The sequence below is a fragment of the Scleropages formosus genome, chromosome 4 (assembly GCF_900964775.1).
Source record: "Scleropages formosus chromosome 4, fSclFor1.1, whole genome shotgun sequence".
Taxonomy (NCBI): Eukaryota; Metazoa; Chordata; class Actinopteri; order Osteoglossiformes; family Osteoglossidae; genus Scleropages; species Scleropages formosus.
This window is the reverse complement of record NC_041809.1, coordinates 31974479-31994136: the sequence shown is the minus strand read 5'-3', so window position 1 is coordinate 31994136 and position 19658 is coordinate 31974479. Positions and strand designations below refer to the sequence as shown.

Here is a 19658-nt window from a genome sequence, read left to right as displayed (position 1 = left end):
AACTGAGGGGGTAGGAGAGCTCGAGTACACTGTCAGGCAGAGGATTCTGGCAGTGCCTGGGTCAGTGACTCACAACAGGCCTTCCATGCCGCTCCACCATGACTCGACACTGCTCTCTGTGGAGTGCCCATCACTGGTGCGAAGCAGTGTGCTCCTCTTCCATAAGTTCATCCGCTGCCCTCATGTCATTGTGGACCAGTTTGTTTGCATCGCCCAAGAGGACTACTGGCGTATCTTGAACCATGTGGAGAAGAACATGCACAAGGTGGAGGAGGAAGGTGAGATTGTCATGGTGAAGGAGCACCGTGAGCTGGATCGCAGCGGCACCAGGAAGGGCCACATTGTCATCAAGGTGAGTAAAGGACCTCGTTTTATCGGGGACAGCAGATAGCCTAGTGACTAGAATCATCGACTGGGTTTGAATCCCAACTTCTGTTGTTGCACTTTTGATCCTTAAGTTACCCTGTTAGAGTAAAATTACCCTGCTGTACAAATCTGTAAATAGTTGTAAGTAGCTTAGTACACAAACCTTAAAGCTGCCTTAGAGGAAGCAATAAGCTAAATATATAAATACTGTAATACTATAAACACTGTTCAGGTCATGACTTTTTGGCCTTTTCTGTGAAGTCAGAGAAAAAAAAAACTATTTGGTCCTTCAGTATCTGAGTTTTACTTGGGTATTCTTTTTTTTTTTTTTTTTTTTTTTTTTTTTTTTTTTTTTTGCTCATGAGTTTTATAAATTCATTCGTTTTCTTTTAGTTGCCTTGTCACATCAGTTTGGATTCACTTGCGTGTTTAGAACATTAACATTGTTCATGGCCTTGCTTTTCTGGCAAGACAGTGGACAAACCTGGCTGGCATAAAATTCAGCGAACATCTACTTCACTTCTCCATGTGCTTGCCCAAAGATTGTTTTAGTTTCAAATCCTTTAACGATGGGTGTCTGCTCAGATTTCTCCAGTCATGCAGCAGTAATGTGTACATCTATGGAGAAGCATATACAGTGTTTTGTTTTGCAATCATACGTATTCCTGCAACATGGGAAATACCCATTTAACTGTGAACTTCTTTCCAACATTTTAAGCAATGTGGTTTACATTTAAATTTATTTAGGTAAAACTTTTCCCCGAAGCATTTGAACAATGCTAAGTTGCTTACAATGATTTACCCATTTATACAACAATCTTTTTATTTTAACTGAAGCAATTTAGGGTTAGTACCTTTATTTTTTCCCATCGATGTACAACAATTTTTCAACTGTGTGTGGATGGCGTTGCCTTATTTTTAATGGCTATAGTTCCTTCTTCAGTTGGTTTTTGGCTTTTTTTCAATGGGCGAACTTCATTGCCTTTTTCTGGTTAGTGGAAATCATCCAACTGCATACATAAGGAAAAACTGTAAACTGCTTTTGATTGAAAACAACATAGTAATGCTGATAAATGAGCATAATGAAAATTCACCTCTGGCTCAGGGAACTCCAGAGCGGCTTATCATGCACCTGGTGGAAGAACACTCTGTGGTGGACCCGACCTACATTGAAGACTTCCTCCTCACGTACCGGACCTTTCTATCTAGCCCATTGGACGTGGGCAATAAGCTGCTAGAATGGTTCAAAGTGGACAGCCTGCGAGACAAGGTGAGGTTTTGCATGGATCAGTAGTGAAATTTCAGCTCTGTAAGCAAAGGGCAGAGGAAAAGGAAGAGGATGAATGGCGATGGTGACACAAGTTGCACTTGAGAAGCCCTCACCTTGAAAAGGAATGGTTCTCAGCCAGCGGGGAATGAGGAGCATACTTCCTTTTGATGGCCCTTTAAGCTTCTCTTATTGCTCTGCACCTTTGTGCATTTTGTGGTCAGGGACATTTTTAGTAAGATGACGTTCTTGATAAAGTAACAATGCTTCTTTGAGTGACTGCATTTCTCAAGGTGCTTTTCAGACAAGTTTGGTGATGGAGCATGTTGGCCTTCAGTTTGTGTATGTGTTTTATATTCGATACAGTCCTGCACATTGCTTTCCTGTGGAAGTTTCTATATACTGTTTGCATTCCATGTTAAACGATATATCTTTTAAATCTGAATTCGGCACATAAAAAATGTTGGGCAGTTCATTGGTATTTATGGATGAATTGCGAGTTACAAACTGTTTAAATTCTGAAAATCTCTTCTTTTTGCCAATGGAGGTTACACGGGTGGTGTTGCTATGGGTTAACAACCACTTCAACGACTTTGAAGGGGACCCAGCCATGACACAGTTCCTGGAGGACTTTGAGAGACTCCTTGAAGCAGCTGTATGTGCTTACCTCTCATCAGTGTAGTTATCCTTTGCTAGACAACATGACAGCACATGTGATTTGTTTACTATATTTGTCAAGTCAACACTGTAATATCTAGGTGGAAATGGGCAACAGTGGTACATGGGCCTCAAATTGAACTTAATTTTGCTCCTTTGGCCAGAAAATGAAGGGTCACTTGAGGCTTCTGAATATTGCCTGTGCTGCCAAGGCCAAGTGGCGGCAGGTCACACTGTTGAAGCCTTCCAGGGAGTCGCCTCTTCACTTCAGCTTACAGGGAGGCAGCGAGAGAGGCTTCGGCATCTTTGTGGAGTCTGTGGAGGAGGGCAGCAAGGCTGCTGAGGCCGGTCTCAAGCGGGGTGACCAGGTAACATATGGAGCAAGTCGGTTTTTGGTTGAGGGACTTAACTATTCTCGTGATGGTTGACGAATAACTCCACCTTTGGTTAGGCAGAACTGCTCTGTACTTCATCTGGCGAGTTTTGAGCTCAGCATATATGTTCTTCTGCGGCAGTCTTGTACTTTAAGCTAGTAGAAACGGTGAAGACTTCTTAGTGAGCTGGATCCCTCCTACGGTGGGTTGGGTTTTGAGTGCATTGATGGTATTAAGTATGCAAGAAGAGAGACGGGGTGAGACAGAGCCAGACAGCTGATGTGAATTGATGACCCTCAGGTCAGCCTGTGTGCTGCACCTTTTGAAGGGCTTTTTAATTTAAAAAAAAAAAAAAAAAAAAACTTTACTGGATTCTATGTCAGTTTATGTTAAGTTGCCCAGCTTCTGTGCATTTCCCCTTCAAATTGCATTTTCTCTCATGACAGGCCATTCTGCTCATGTTTTCAGGACTTCAGGTTAAACGCTAAATTCCCTGCCTAAAGCTGTTGTCCTTATTTTAGATAATGGAGATTAACGGTCAAAACTTTGAGAACATTTCATATGCCAAAGCCATGGATATTTTGAAAAACAACACACACCTCTCCCTCACAGTGAAGACGAACATCTTTGGTAAGAGAGACCTTGTTTCCAGTTAAAATCTAGCTTGACCTATGTAAACTTTCACATTAAATGTCAGAATTGCAGTGTTTCAGAACATATTTTAGTGTTTCAGGATTTTAACTCTTGTGGTGTCTGTAAATTGAGTGTAATGTTTTAATGATGTGGTCCTCTTTATCCAGGTACTCATTCATAGCCAGCCAGAGAGCTGGACTTGCATGTTTTTTGCTCCCTTTTTAAAACATTGCATTATTACCTCATGTATGAACATATACAAGATTGATCAGCTGCAGTATTATTTGTGTGAATATAGAAATTAATGCAGGTAATGTTATTCAATCTTTTACTTGATTGGATATTGATCTGTTGGTTAAAAATCCAAACCCTCAAATTTGAGTAATGGTAGTCTCTGTTTTATTAACTTCCATGATTCCATATTGGTGCATTAGGATCTAAAATCAATACAAGTTATCAATATTCAGTCCTGAGGGAATAGTGTGTGAGTCTGAATGTCGCCTGTGTCCATCTCACTGTCACACCTCTACTCTGCAGTTTTCAAGGAGCTCCTCAGCCGAATTCAGCATGAGAAGAAGAACGGTGGGCCTCACATCCCTAAGATCCAGGAAAAGAAGAGCAACCGCTTCTCCATCCCAGACCTACCCGGTGATATTGAGTTCTCCACTGACAAGACAAGCAAGAAGATGAAGGCCAATACTGTGTCTGGCAGCAGGAATAAGATCAGAAAGATCCTAGACAAGACGCGTTTCAGCATCCTACCCCCAAAGCCGTTCAGGTGAGCAAGGGGAGAGTCTCAGATGGGTGTAAGACCAGAATGATGGGAATTCATTGGTTGTCGCATTCAAGTGGAGATAAGCAATTCGGTCTTTCCGTCAGCTGATGCTACCATTATTTCAGAAACTCTCTTCAATCTATCTCTTTGCCTTTTGGCGGGGGGGGGCAAAATTTTAAACTTTTGGCATTATCATTTTCCTTTGTGGCTTCTGGTGTTCATGCTCTTGGTGCTACACTGGCTATTTTACACATTTAGTGCACAGCTTAAACACATGTCCAGCAGCCTGTTTGTGGTTGTCATGTCATCGCCGGAAACTGTGACAAGTGTTATTTGTTATCGAGCAATTTAGATGATTGGTATTTTCCTGTAAGTTTCCCTATGATGGATGAGTGCAATTGTAAGAGGTTAACTCATTAAAGTACAATCCTATTTAAATACATACACAGCCAAAGCCGGAGGGGAGGGATGTGCATGTGGTGGTCTTTCAGTTGCTTTTCTTCCTGAAGGCTTTGAAATGTTCACTTTGGCATTTTGGCTTTTATTTCTCTTATGTTGTTTAAAATGGTCCTTAGATAAATATTAAATGTAAATGAAAGCCATTACATTACTGAATGGGTTCTGTCTCATTGTTGCAATGTTTCACCTTTGCCAAAATTAGGAAACACCCGAATAATTTAGTTGGGGGTTTTTTTAGTTTTCTTTGCTGGTCAACCTCATCCAATGGCCAAACTATCTTGGAAAACTTTTTTTTTCTATAAAATTATTATTAGCCTTTTTCTGCATTTAAGAAAATATCTGGAATAGAAAATAATTTATCTAAAACAGTTTAATTGTAATATGTAGTCCTGATCTCAATGAAACATTTTGTAGTATAAAATTTAGGGGCTTAATGCTGACCAAATAGGATGTTCAGGACTTTAAAACAGGGTGATACAGCTTCTTTGAAAGTCCCCTGTTAAATAAGGGTGGATGAGTGCATTTTGATTCTCCAGTGTCACTTTGTCCACTAGAGTATCATCTTTTGAAAAATCCTTTTTTCCCCTAAAAAGCACGTTTATTCATATACATCTACAGATTTACTTATTTTTTAAGGCGATATTTATTATGGATCAGTGTTTTACTTGTTTATAATGTTTTACCAAGCATTGGGCATCACTGAAGCATTTAAAATGCATACAGTGTGTGTATCTGGTACTAATAATGTTAAGGTATTTAAATGGTATGTATTCAAGTATTTCCTTTTTGTTGTATTGTTTGCTTTGACTTATTTCCCTGTCTTACATTACGCTCACATTCTTCTTCAATGTTGTCTTTCTCCGTATCTGCCTCACATGCACAGGGGACTCTTTTGGTAAGATCCTTGAATAATCACCCCCCATTTGGTGTACAACTTCATATTGCAGGAATATAATTTTTTATTACTAGCAATAAAATAGACTAGTTTAAATACATGTTTGAAGTTTTGCGCTTGTTTACAGTTAGAGTAAGTAAACCACCAAATCTGTCTAGGGTTGATATGTTCCAAGTCGGTAGTCTCATAAAGCAGTATCCTATCTCAGCTTGTCTCTCAATAAAGGTCAATACAGCACCATATGTGCTAATAATAAAAGGGCTTTAAGTGTAATGTTTCGCTTTGATATTAAGGTGCATCACAGCATTGAATTTCACCTTTTTCATCAATTTCTATGTTCAGAAGCTTGTTTTTTTCTTTAATTTTATTTTATTTAAGTGTATCTTAAGGTTGAAAATGGTATAAGGTGCAGCTGCAAACTGCTTGATTTAATGGTGAATACACTCTGCCTTAGAGCTCTTAATAATGAGAAGCAGCACCAGAAAGGAAGTGATATTTCAGTGGGCTCCGTTTTTAAAGGTGTGTGTATAATATTTTTAACATTTTTATTCAACTGCATTACCAAAATCCATATAAAGGTGAATATTGGGCCCATATAAGCATTGAGTATGGACTGAGTTAAATCTGTTTAATTTCTGTTTTTATACTTACTGCCTAATTCTACTAATTCTGCCTGCCAGTGAGAAAAGGAACAGTCAGAGAAGGGAAACTTCACATCTGTCAGAGATGGATGAAGTCTCCGTTTTCCTGTGATCAAAACCTGTTAAACAGCGATCTGTTCCTTTTAATGTAGGGATTCTTGTGAAATACACAAGGAGTCTGCAATCTTGCTCCTTTGATTAATTCAAATATGCTGATTTATAATAAACCAGTTTCTCAGAGTGGTTTCATATCACCTAAAGGTGAAATACTGTCTACATCAGATGCTTCCAAAGATGATCACAGTTCAGACAGGGTTAGACTGTTGCTGGGAGGTTATTGGGTAGACCTTAGGTAAGAAAATGAAGTTGTTCATGTCTTTCCCATGTTTTGCTTTTGTGCAGTTCTGTGTGGATGTTGTTGTGCATCATATCCTGCAAATTCCTTCATTCTGTATTGTCTGGTCATTTTCAGAGCCAATTCATCCAAAAGATTTACCCAGCAGCCAATGAAAACAAGCCCTGTGGGTGCAAAGGGGCAAGGAGCATGGTCGGTTTTGGATGACTGTATGTGTGTGTATGTCTTATGTCCCTCCAGTGACGGTGGTGTGATCCAGACCCAAGATGACAGCGTTGTGGGCACCAAGCAGTGTAGGCACAGCGTGGCCATTATGCCCATACCTGGAAACCTGTCCTCCAGCAGTCCTGACCTCCTGCAGCCTGCAACCAGCTTGATCGACTACTCTACCCCTGCAGGTAAGATACACGTTCAACTCTGCTTTCTCCCACAGTCCATGGCTCCAGTAACTCTGTCTGCATGAAATTCTATATACTTGAGTTGTTTCATAATACTGAGTTCAATGACAAGATTTATCAAGGGTTTGCACTAGTGTAAAATGTGCACTTAAAAGATGGAATTCAAGGTAAATATCAGATAAATGCTGGTCTTCCTCAAACTGTTTTAATTGCATAAATCTAATCATTAAATGCGTTGTTGAATAATACAATCATCACACACACCACGTTTTATATGGCTTGGTTTTCTAATTCTATATTCTGTGAACAAGGCATTCAGTAAATTTCGTCTTGTAAAATGGATTCAAGCAAACTAATTTGAGATTTCAATCCATAATTGCCAAAACAATTGACTGTAATCTTTATGGGTACAGTGTTTTGAAATTTAGTCTAAAACAAATTCCTCATGGTTTGTGGCTTGACCTGCTTCTCATCTCAAGATGTTGTACATAGTCTTTATTTTTGAAAGAAACCCACAGAGAAAATATAACTTTTATAGACTCCCCATTTCCGACTACAGGTGATGGATATGATCGTTTATAGGCTATAGTACTGTACTACTTGACACTTTTGACTATTAGTCTAATGGAAAACAGTTTATTCTTGAACAAATATCAAGATCTAGAGCTTCATTAAAGTCTTCATTTCTTGTTTTATGCCACTAAAAATTCACATTCTACCAATAAAAATCTACGTGTATGGATCTTTTTTCTAGTGATTTTAATTTTTTTCATTAGTATCATTTGGGATTGGAAATGGTTTGTTAGTCTGTACTTTCAAGTATATGGATAAGATTGGAACTTGATAAAGTTTGAGCAGAACTTCTTCAGTTCTGAAGGTTTTTCAACAAATGTCTAAAGAACAGCAGTGACTATTGTTTCATTGTCCACCCCCATCTGTTCCCTTTCCTCTTTCTGCTAATGCAGCATTAGGACTTTACTGTAAGTACAGGAGACATGTTATTTAAGATTTTTTACTACTTAACATGTTTTTGTAACCAGATTTTTCATTTCCTTTTAGCATTAACAGCAATTAATAACCAATAAATGGGTTATATTTCATGGTTAATACATTTCAATCCATGAATATTTCAGCTCTGTTTATATCATGTTACATTTCCAAATCATTAATATTTGAAGCAATCATTCAGCTATGAATTGTACCTTTATTTACATTTAGTTGTATATTGCATATGTAATCTATTGGGTGTGCATGTCCTCTTTAGTGGTGGTTTGCAAAATCCAGGTACACAACTTTCAGGTTCTGTTGTTGAGTTTTGGTTTCAGATGTCAGTTCTTAATGATGGTAACAGAAGGTGGATAAAAATTTAATTCTACAAAAGTGGGCTTCATCACTTAATTCTTCTTGTGTAATGTCTGTAAAACATTTACTATACAAACATTTTACCCTGCATGACATATATTGCAGAAATCCTAATGCTTATTTAATCCTTCATTGTATGTTTACTAAATCACAGGACCAAGTAATTATCTGTAAATACAGCTACTGAAAGTAAATGAGAAGAAGTTCTGCTTTAGGTGAAATTGTGTTGTTCATTTATCTCTTCCTTGCTGTATTTTCTTCCTGATAAAAAGATGTTCCAGATCAGGTGATCAGAGTCTTCAAGGCTGATCAGCAAAGCTGTTATATAATAATCAGTAAAGACACCACAGCCAAGGATGTGGTGTCCCATGCAGTCAATGAGTTTGGCCTGGCTATGCCACCTGACACCTACTCACTATGTGAGGTGTCCATCAGTCCAGAGGGTGTCATCAAGCAGAGGAGGCTGCCAGATCAGCTCTCCAAATTGGCTGACAGGATACAACTCAATGGCAGGTATGAGCCCAGAGTAGAGGATGTGCATTGAACTACCTTACCAAAGCCTGAAACACTTAGTTGTTCTGCTGCTTACTTTCACCCCTTCCGCTTCTCTCTCCATGGAGACTTTGAGGTGGAAATAATGGTGGCGTTGAACCAAGGGTCAGAGGATAGTGGAAGTAAACAAATAAAAGGAACATTGACATTTACAACCATTTAGACAACTTTCTTCTGTGTAAACAATGATATTGTTACATATATCCAGTACACCACAAGGTGCATTGTTGTTTTTGCCAAGGCCTTTACCTTAGTTGCTCTAATAACATAATTTCCAGTTTTCAGATGGGTAAAATTGCTACTATGACTGTCATTTGCTCATGTGAAGGTGACTGTGTTCCCAGATACTACCTGAAGAACAACATGGAGACCGAGACACTATGTTCAGATGATGACGCTCAGGAGCTGTTGCGGGAAAGTCAGATCAGCCTTCTGCAGTTGAGCACTGTAGAGGTGGCCGCTCAACTCTCTATGCGTGACTTTGAGCTCTTTCGCAATGTTGAGTCTACCGAGTATGTGGATGACCTCTTCAAGCTTGACTCACGTACTGGTAGTAGCCATCTCAAGAGATTTGAAGAGGTCATCAACCAGGAAACCTTCTGGGTGGCCACAGAGATCCTTAAAGAGTCCAATGCCTTGAAGAGGATGAAGACCATCAAGCACTTCATCAAGATTGCTCTCCACTGTCGCGAGTGCAAAAACTTCAACTCCATGTTTGCTATTATCAGGTTTGTTAATGAAATTTTTAGAAATATTTGAAATCAATACATACATGTACTTAGTTGTACTTTCATTCATTTCTATACTTTCCTTACACATTTTATTTATGTTGGTCATATTTTTTTTTTTTTTTTGATAATTGTTGAATGAATTTTTTTTTTTTTCTTTTTCCCCCTAATTTAGCCTTGCTTCCAGCAATAGTTTGTTGTGCCGCTCATGACAGGTGGGGTACAGGCCCCCAGCAATAGTTTCATAAAGACGATAGCTTTATGAATATTTTGATAACGGTGCATATATTTTACAAATAATAAGCATACCAATATAACTGCCTACTGAGTCTCTTAAGTTGTCCCCCCCCCCACCATTTTGAAGTAGAATTTATAATCTTAGAATTTCTGCAGTATGTCAGGCAGTGCAGTATACTGTAAAATTCAGAATGCTGGATCATAAGGTACCAGATTGATGTCCAAAGTTCTCCAAAGGTTGTTGGTTAACAGAGGTCCAGAGTGTTGATAACTGGAGAGAATTTTAAGACCAGTAACTTTTTAAATTAACTGTGTTACTTTTGTCCCTTGTGCCAAATACTTTTCCTTTGTACATTGTAACCCCTAAAAACTTCTGTAGTGTGAATGTTGAAGCAATCATTGAGTCCATCAGTGTATGATTGCTGTTACAACTTGTTTATGCTTCTGTACACAGTGTATATGACAGTCTTTGGGATAAGTTGGGGAGGAATAAGCTCAAAGTGATGAGAACCTCCCAAAAGAGGAACTCACATTCTCGCCCTGGACCCAGTGGTCAATGAGAATGAGAATGAGTCAATGAGTCTCTGAGAACGAGCAGTGTCACTGAATTTTGTCAGGGAGGTTAATCATATGTTTCTCAATCATTTGATCATTTAGGATTAGTTTGTGGAAATTAGACCTTTGAACTAGTCTGCTTCAATGCAGAGCTTATTTTGCAAGCAGGCAATGAGGATAATGAGTCACAACTGATTCTCAAGTCAGACTGGCCTTTTGTTCATGGCTGGGGAACAGTTCTTTACAGAGAACAATAGGTCAGCTGTGACAGTGGTTGGGTTGTGGATGTACACATTTACTCAGTAGTACTTTTTCTTTGGGTGTTGACTTAAGGGAAAGTACCAGAGTTGTAATACGTGCATTACAGTAATCTGAAATGTTTTTGGGGCTTCCTAAAAACTAAAGTATGTTTATGGCAGGGGAAAAACCAGTTACGAATGAACAGCTTATCCTTTTGTAATGAATGTGGTGTAAGGTTCTGGTGCATGAATATTCAGTGCGTGGTGGCTATCTATTTAGCCTGCTCCGTCATCAATCTCTGACACCATTTGCTTGCATGTGCTTACAGTGGCTTGAACCTGGCGCCAGTGGCCCGTCTACGGGGCTCATGGGAAAAGCTGCCAAGCAAGTATGAAAAGCTGTTCCGAGACCTCCAGGACGTTTTTGACCCATCCAGGAACATGGCCAAGTACCGCAATGTGCTGAGCAGCCAGAGTGTACAACCCCCCATTATCCCACTGTTCCCTGTAGTGAAAAAGGACCTGACCTTCCTGCATGAGGGTAAGTGAGCAGGTGGATAGTAACCTGATGGTTGTTGGTTAAAGTCCCACATGTAACCTTTGTGACACTTGAGACATAACTTTAATATTGCTGTAAATGTGGCTATAATTGGAAGCTGCTTTAATGATCATTTAAGTACTAATAACAATATGTTAAAGCAATAATTATCAAGCTGTGAGGTGAAGAAATTAGTTAGTGGTTATGTGGTTGTCTGCTTCCAGAGAGGACTGGTGCGACCAAAATTTATAACAAAATATGCACAGATATTTTTGATTAACAAGCTCTTTGTCATTTAAAAACTTTAAAAATGTCAAAATACTTTGAGAAATATTTAGGTTCCCCCCCCCCTCCGCAAATAGCACTAGCATACAGTTCAAATTGTGCTGTAAGTGCCGCATTAGGTTTGTAAATACACTGCTGTAGCTCATGCCAGAGTTCTTTATTATGCGGTCTGATTTACCCTGGGTCATAAATGGCTGGCCAGAGGACTCTCAATGTACAGATAGATGTGCTAGGTGTCCAGGAGAGGACAAAGAGATTCTTCCCATCCAAAACACAGCACTGTCATGTTGCTAAAATTTCATTTCATTTAGCAGATGCTTTTTTTTTTTCTCTCGAAAGTAACATAGGACTCACATTAAATAAAATTACATTTGCCCACAGATAGAAGCACCGAATTCTCAAAGTACAGTCCTTTTGTCCAAAATCAGTTTTTGACGCGTTACAGAAGTATCTGAGTAAAGGATTAGAATAGAATACAATTATCGAATTGATAAGACCCTGGCCCACTCCATGTCAAAATCACGTAACGAACCAAGTTTGTAAGAAGAGGGCCTACTGTGTGTCCGTGTGTGACTACGTTTCATGTTAGCTAGCGCTTCCACTTCCCCTCACATCCTGCATGGACTGCTGCAGTTCTGCAATTTTATGTTGTTCCTGTCTCTAGGGAGACAAGGGTTTGTTGCTTCTCCCCAAATACCTTACACAGTACACTTTTGTTGTAGTCCTGCTACTCGATGTCCCAAGTGGGAAGAATGAGAACTGTTGTATCAGCCAGTATTTTCAATGATTAATGATTGTATGTGATGTAATCATTATTTTCTAACTATCATCAATATCAGACATTGTACTGGTGTGTATGGTTTTGCATGATTCAGTGATTGCGGTTTGTGATCATTTTTCATTTATTCCCTGGTCAGCTCAGGTTGCTCATAATGAATAATAATATGACAAATAAATCAATGGGGTCCTCATTAGAGGTCCAGCTTTAAAAATGCACCATTAGTTGTCCACACCTAGTGCGATGGTCCTCTGATGTATCAGAGCCTCATCTAATTAACAGAGAGATGTCAAGTTCCCAAAAAAAATAATACATCAATATATGTTAATGGCGATGGCCATTCTCACAGTCACCTAGTATGTCTGTTATGGAATTCTTTAACTTCCCTCTTCTTGCCCAGGGAATGACTCGACTGTGGATGGCTTGGTGAACTTTGAGAAGCTGCGAATGATTGCCAAGGAGGTTCGCCATGTGGTGCGCATGACCTCAGCCAACATGGATCCCGCTCTCATGTTCAGACAGAGGTATGTTTCTGCCCCCCCACCTCTCTGTAGTGTTATTGTGCCTCCAGAGTAAACTGTGCAGTGGCACCATAGAAGTCAAGATTTCTCGAGCAAGTAGCCTAGATTATTTTTCTTAGTTTACACACACTAGTGATTCACTTCCTGAAAATATTTTCTGGCAGTTTTATTAGCCTCTTCAAATTAGCTCCCAAGGTTTTAAAGAAAATTTATTAGCATACATTTTGAAGTATTTGTATTTCTTTACATGCAGAACTTATCAGTTACAGTGGTACTAATTTATTTGCTGCTGCTGGATTAAAGGAAAGAATTTGTATAACCCAGCTTGCTGCAGTACATACAGACACATGCACCTTGAGTAAAAACAGAACAGGAAACTGTAAATCTCCCAGCTCGTCCTCCACTTCCCCCGTTTGCCCCCTCGGATGCACATCTTCTGCTGCATCCATCTCCCCCGACTCCTCCTCGCTAAACCACTGCTTCAATGTTCATGGCTCTCGCTTGTAGGAAGAAGAGGTGGAAAAGCCTTGGGTAAGTGCTCCCCAGTCCAGTTATCACCGCATGCCCGATACCGTGCCATTAATACCCGTTCCATAGATAATGGGTGTATTTGCACATCTGCCCTTTTTGCTTATTTCATTCATTTACGTTTTTGACTTTGTGCTGCCAGAATACAACAAGAATTTTTGTGGATTTTTGCATGGTGCATCACAGAAATACATGGTCTTTGCATGGTTGTATTAACATACTGTACTAAGTTGTTCCATCATGTTATCAGTGAGTGAATGTAAAACGAGTTGAGCTATTTGTATGTCTTTTTTTTTTTTTTTTTTCTTTTTTTCTGGCTGATTGTGTACAAATGGTTCTGAATGCTGGTTTTTTCAGAAATAGTAGTTTTGTTGGCTGCGTTAACAAAGCAGCATGCAAATTCGTTGCTTCCCTTGTCCTCCCCTGCTGTTGAAAGCTAAATCATTCAACCTCGTCGTCCTTCCCCTGCACCAGGTCCCTAAGCCAAGGCAGCACCAACTCCACCATGCTGGATGTCCAGGGAGGGGCCCACAAGAAACGGGCGCGCCGCAGCTCACTGCTTAATGCCAAAAAGCTGTACGAGGATGCGTTGATGGCTCGAAAGGTCAAGCAGTACCTATCCAACTTGCAGGTTGAAACAGATGAGGAGAAGATCCAGATCATGTCTCTGCAGTGCGAGCCTGCTTACAGCACCTGTAAGTAGCACTCTACCCGTCTACTTGACTTTTTATTTATCTCTCTCTCTCTCTTTGTAGCTTATGCCTTTGTTGTCGCTGCATCTGATGTTTCTCATGCTTTGCTGTCCTTACCTTTACTGCAATTCAAGCAGAGTAACTTGCAGTAAATGTTGCTTATTTTTGTTTGTATGTTCTGTTTTTTTAATAAAAATTACACTTCAGTTTTGCAGCCTGAAAAATACTGCATTGATCCTGCAGGAAGTGCATGACCCTCCAAATTAGGAAAAAAGTAGACTTGTCTTTCTGGCAGTTAGACAGCGGTTCATCTTGTATGTCTGCAGTTGGTTTGCCCCTTTTTTCTGCTTTGCACTGCCACCTGGAGTTCAAGTGATTATTTACACCAACCTTACTGTACTACTGTGGTAAAAGCATAAATACGTTATGCTAATGCTGCACAGATTTGAGTTGTGATGTATATAAAATGAGATGTGTTCTAAAGGACATATTTGTAAATAGTTTTTCTAATATAAATTTGTTCTATGTATTTATATACAGAGTTTGTACAAGTAAGAAGCTTTTAAAATGTCAGAATTGCAGCTCCTCCTACTAAGCAATTTATAGTGCTGCTATTCTCTGATTGTCTTTGGTGGGAACATAATAATCTTGCAATGCTCCATGCAAGATTAATTATTTCCTATTTCAATGCTGCAGTGTCTAAGAACGTCGGTGAAAGGAGGTCAACCAAATCAGACATGTCACCAGTATCGCTGCGCTCATCGCTGACGCAGGGGAAGTCGCACCCTCAGAACCGGATGAGCCAGGTCCTTCAGGCGGCCCCCGTGAGCCTGAACCCCCTCCGAAAGAAGAGTGTGGCCAAAGACCTTGCTGTGAACAGTGAGTGGCACTGGGCTTTCATCTGTCTTCGGGGTTCGATGACACACACATTTCAACAGTAACCCTTATGTATTTATAGCTTATGTATTCAACGGCCTAAATTAGAATGGGTATTTGGAGGCCAGAGTTGACTCGTATGGTTGGATGTCCTTTTGTCTCCGTGTAATATTCCTCTCCTTTCCATCGCTCCTTCATTCTCCTGCCTTTCTTCATTCCGTCCTTTCCTCTCCCCAGACTCCAGCTCTCCACAGGTGGTGAAGAAACCCATTAGCTCTTCTGAGGACACTGTGTCCATCGTCTCCTCTTTGCACTTGACCCCCACTGTTTCACCACAGGGCTCTCCCTGCAAAGGTCAGTCTGCTATTTCGTCATCCATTGAAGCTGTGTACAACATTTAACCATTACATGGTGTGTCCAGTACTGCGTTTCACCCGGGAGACAAGGGTCCTGGTGACCTGGTGCTGCCCAGTCAGGCGCATTGACTGTATATGTCCTGTGTTTTTCCACTGCTTTTTAATCACCCTGTTATCATAGCTGAAAGTATCATTTACAAACAAGTACATGAATGATGGCAGTTTTCAGTGGAAATGTACAGTGATTGCGTTTTAAATTGACCAAGAGTATAGTATATTATTGTACTGAAAAAGGCAATCTGTTTAAATATCAATCCAATTTTTTAGGAAAAAATTAGTTGCCTAATTAATTCTCAGAAGGAAGCAGAGAGCTGAAAAGTGGAGTCTTTCCAAAAGTTTATAGAGCTTTGGTGCTCTCCCCCCCCCCCATTAATTTGTTTTCAGTTTGCTTTCTCTGAAATTGATGCAAGTCCATCTTGCCCTGTCTGTGTCACCCTTTGACTTCTTTCTGTACTCTCTTATAATTCCAGTGGGTGGAGCCTCAAAGCCCCAAAGCTCCAGACAGATGAACCTCTCAGGCTCCTGCTCCTCCCTGGCAAGCGAGGCCAGCACTAGGGCCAGCGGCTCCCGCAGCTATGGAATAGGTGGGGTCTTGCTGCACAATAGTCCCTGAGATGACAGTGGTAGTTGCCTGGGGCCAGAGTTGAGGGAGAAGGGTCAGGGTCCTCACCTTCTACAGGTGTTGGTCTGGTTACAGCCTATACAGTCTCCACACTGATTGGGGAGGAGCTTTCTGAAGGAGGGTACAAGGCTTTCAGTTAAGTATATGTAACGAAGCACAAGTTGTTAGTCCTGGATAGGAACCAAAACCAGGATGGAAAGAGTCAAGACTGAGCAGCCCCAGAGCTTTTTCTGTGGTTCTGCACTCAAGACGGGCACAAGAGTTATCCAGATGTAGCGTTTTCATTTTTATTCCTTTTTAAATGGGACTAATGTTACCTGACTGGATATAGTTTGATTTGGGGAAAAAAAGACGATGAGTTTTATGGGGTAATTGAGCTGTAAACAAATAGAGTATTTGTTTTACTGTTCAAATTGTTTTATTGTTCTAAAGTTCTTGAAATAAAAAATTTGTTCCAGTTGTACAGACTTGCTGTCTATACATCTTGTGTCAGTGTATAGCTCAAAGAACTGTTGTGTATTTACTAACCTGGATGTTCCACTCCATGCCGTACCAGAGATAGTTACTCAGGACACAAATATCCCCTCTTTTCTGTAGGCTATGCCTTGATGCCAGCCGGCAGGTCAGACAACCTGTCGGATTCTAGCCACAGTGAGATTTCCTCACGTTCCAGCATCGTCAGCAATTGCTCTGTGGACTCAATGGCCGCGCACGGTGCCGAGGAACGTTGCCCCTCACGGACCCCCTGTCCCACAGATGGCCCAGTCACTGCTGCCCGGCTTTCTTCTGACTGTGGACAGCTTTCCATCAGGTAAAGTGTCTCCTCAGACCGACCTGAGCTCAAGCCTTGAGTTGCAGTAAAGGTGTGGCACACAGGAAGACGGAGCATAGGCGCACAAAGTATACAGAACACAAGACACACACATGCAGTATGGAAGAGCTTTGATTTCGTTGCATTTTCTTTCAGAAGATGTGCTTTTTACATGAATAGTTTTACATGTTACAGAATAAACATTTTGTAAAAAGGTTGATTTAGGTGCTTCATATGTTTAGTTGTCAGAGCTGGTGCTAGGGTTTGTTGCTCTTAGACACGAATCAGTCCAACCCCCTTTAAAACTCTAATTTAAATTAAGTACACTTGTATAAATGTATTTGACGAAAGATTGCTTTTATTTTAGATAGATACAGATCATGATGAAGAGAAATTTTTAATTTAGAAAGTTCTTCATTAATAAGAGAACTTGTATGTAAACATTATATGCACAAACCACAAATTTATAACAGAAAATGGACTGAAAGCTAAAGTTATTTTCAAGACTGAAGACCGGAAAAAATGTATACGTGCTGTTTACTGCATTGACCAACAGTTCGCTTAATTAAAAATGTTGCCAACAAAGTTGCAATGTTTCAAAGACACACGGCATTGATGCATCTTATGAGATTTACCTAATAAAGTAAAGCAGCAGATCTTTTTCTGTGTTCTAACAACGGTGTCTCTGTTAAGCAAGGGTTTTTTTTTGTTTGTTTTTAGAATTACAATTTATTTTGATTTTAGTATCAAAACTTTGCACCCCCAGGTTTTGGCACCCCTCAGCAAATGCCTGGGTTCACCTTGTTATAAAGCCAGCCATGGAAGCAATTACATCACATGAAAAAAAGCCACTATAATTTCAGTCTTAAGGACATGCATGATCTCTAATTACACTCTTTACCTATGTATATAATGTCCTTGTGTCTGATTAGTTGCTGGCTAACCTTGTCATTGTATGGATTTAAAGTACATAAATGGCTTTTTTTTTTTTTTTTTTTTTTTTTTTTTTTTTTTTTGTTATCCCTCAGTTCTTCGTTGGTCCGACCCATTGTGACCAGGGCCTCCACCTTCCCCTGCTCTGCAAGCATTGACGAGTTGGGTCCTGAGAGGGGCAGTGTGGACCCAGCTGATAGTGGCCGCAGCAGCTGGACATCTTGCTCCAGCAGTTCCCATGACAATTTCCAGGGTCTGTCAGTCCAGCGGACCTGGGACCTGAGTGGTTTCCGGCAGCCGCCACCTATCGCTGAGGTGGAGGTCAGTGGGCAGGATGAAGCTGTTGGGGACTGTTCCAATCATGCTCGCCAGAGTTGGGCCTCCTCCAGCTCCCTGTCTGACACCTGCGAAGGAAGCTACGGAACTGTCAAGCGCAGGGTAGGCGAAGGCCCAACTGTCACCGTGGCAACACCAGGGGCATCTGTAGATGGGCTCCAGGGCATGGAAACTGCTTATAAAACTGTAACATCCAGCACGGACAAAGGACTCATAGGTAAGGAATGTGTTTCCTGCCTTGCTTCACATTCATCTTTGTGTGTTTTTGTGCATTTAAAGTGTCAGTGACACAAGCAGATTTCAGGCTTTGACTTCCTGCTTGCTCATTCCACACATCAGTTCACAAATTTTTTGTTTACCCATAATGTAGGCTACTTCCTACTTATTTCCCCCCCTACTTTAATACAGTGAGTGATTCCTAACTATTTAAAAACATTAATGTTTAATAACTTTTTCCACTTTTTGTAAATTTAAACACTGCTTCTCTGAGAAGTGGCAGACAAGTTAAATAACTTTGAAAGCATTTGTGGTTGTACCCTCTTAGGACAGTCCTGTCCTTGTGGGAGCTTTTTATTCAAATGCCCATTTAAGGCTAAGAAGTCAGGTAAAAACATGTGGTTTGTTCAAAATTTAATCTCCAAGCTGCGATAAATTTAAACCCTTTTGGTTTTTGCTGGTGTTTTTAGTTTGCAGTAGATCCAACAAGGTACATTAAACAGCAGGACTCCAGCTCCAGTGCAGCTGCTGGTTTGAAGTGCATTTCTTGATGATCAATTAAAAACTGCGGGCTTTTTAGTGTGGCATAGCCATGTGAACGAAAAGCCTCTACACGAAGGCTTTAATAAGTCTGTCAGTAAAAGCTTAGTGCAGTTTTATGGGCGAGTTCTTTAAACTGACTGCACAGGTGAGAGTGAGAACAGAAAATACATAAGACCTTATTTGCTAAGTATGGCGTTTCACTACCTTCTCTAATTACAGACACAAATTGACTGTTACTGATTTATTTTAATGTGATGTCATGGGAACAAGAGGTCGAAATCTGCTGCTGTCATGTCTTTATTTTTGACAGTGGTTTATATCACTTAGTTCATTTTTGTAATTGATTTTCTTCATTTTCTTTTTCTCCAACCCACCCCCACCACCTCCTGTTACTAACCCTCCTGTCATCAGTGTATTGTGTAACCTCCTCCACCAAAGATGATCGGTACAGGGGGCCTCCCCCCACCCCCCCTGGATACCAGGGCCTCTCCATGGGCCACACTCTGGATGGAGGCCCCCGGCATCCTCACCTTAGGCCACCTGACTATAATGTGGCTGTGCAGAGGTCAAAGCTGCTGCAGAGTCCGGCAGGACCCCCGCTGAACCACCACACCCCGCAGCCTAGGTTAGGCAGTGTAACCCTGCCTGGCCAGCCAGATAGTGAGGATGGTATGTGAAGACCACCTGGGCACCCGCTGGCTCTCAGTGTGGCTTTGAGTATATCTCTGCTGCTTCTGTAGTTTCATGTTGCTGCTGATTTTCATAAAATTGGAGAATGAAACAAGGGCTTCCTGTTTAGGGCAAAGTGCCACATTTTGTCCTATTTTAAACATTGCTTCTTGGATATCCTAGAGGGCTGCTTGAAATGCTGCTTTAGTAGCTCTGCATATACAGAGCTACCTTAGTACTGAGAGACATGACATCAAGCTGTTCCCAGTTTCAAGTACTTAACCATCAAGCCTGGGCTTCAGTGAAGCTACTTGGACGTACAAAATGAGTCATCCGGATAAGCACTAAAAGACCCTGATTTGGAATTTTGCTTACGGCAGGGTAGTGCTGCTGCTTTCTGC

General features: G+C 40.6%; 1 protein-coding gene across 3 annotated transcripts in view; it reads left to right on the top strand.

Moving 5' to 3' along the window:
* Window positions 1-19658, top strand: part of LOC108934339 (rap guanine nucleotide exchange factor 6-like) — a 79174-nt gene that overhangs the window by 57121 nt on the left and 2395 nt on the right. Inside the window, exons 12-31 of one of the 3 annotated variants that reach the window (XM_018751980.2) lie at window positions 200-352; window positions 1472-1636; window positions 2181-2288; window positions 2455-2658; window positions 3186-3294; window positions 3835-4075; window positions 6663-6820; window positions 7786-7800; window positions 8455-8695; window positions 9079-9462; window positions 10823-11034; window positions 12495-12618; window positions 13123-13146; window positions 13618-13838; window positions 14532-14714; window positions 14949-15065; window positions 15598-15711; window positions 16347-16560; window positions 17589-18046; window positions 19000-19257. In XM_018751980.2, coding sequence (XP_018607496.1) covers window positions 200-352; window positions 1472-1636; window positions 2181-2288; window positions 2455-2658; window positions 3186-3294; window positions 3835-4075; window positions 6663-6820; window positions 7786-7800; window positions 8455-8695; window positions 9079-9462; window positions 10823-11034; window positions 12495-12618; window positions 13123-13146; window positions 13618-13838; window positions 14532-14714; window positions 14949-15065; window positions 15598-15711; window positions 16347-16560; window positions 17589-18046; window positions 19000-19257 — 3703 coding nt within the window. The remainder of the gene's footprint in view (window positions 1-199; window positions 353-1471; window positions 1637-2180; window positions 2289-2454; window positions 2659-3185; window positions 3295-3834; window positions 4076-6662; window positions 6821-7785; window positions 7801-8454; window positions 8696-9078; window positions 9463-10822; window positions 11035-12494; window positions 12619-13122; window positions 13147-13617; window positions 13839-14531; window positions 14715-14948; window positions 15066-15597; window positions 15712-16346; window positions 16561-17588; window positions 18047-18999; window positions 19258-19658) is intronic. The other 2 variants (XM_018751982.2, XM_018751983.2) reach the window with 2 other exon arrangements.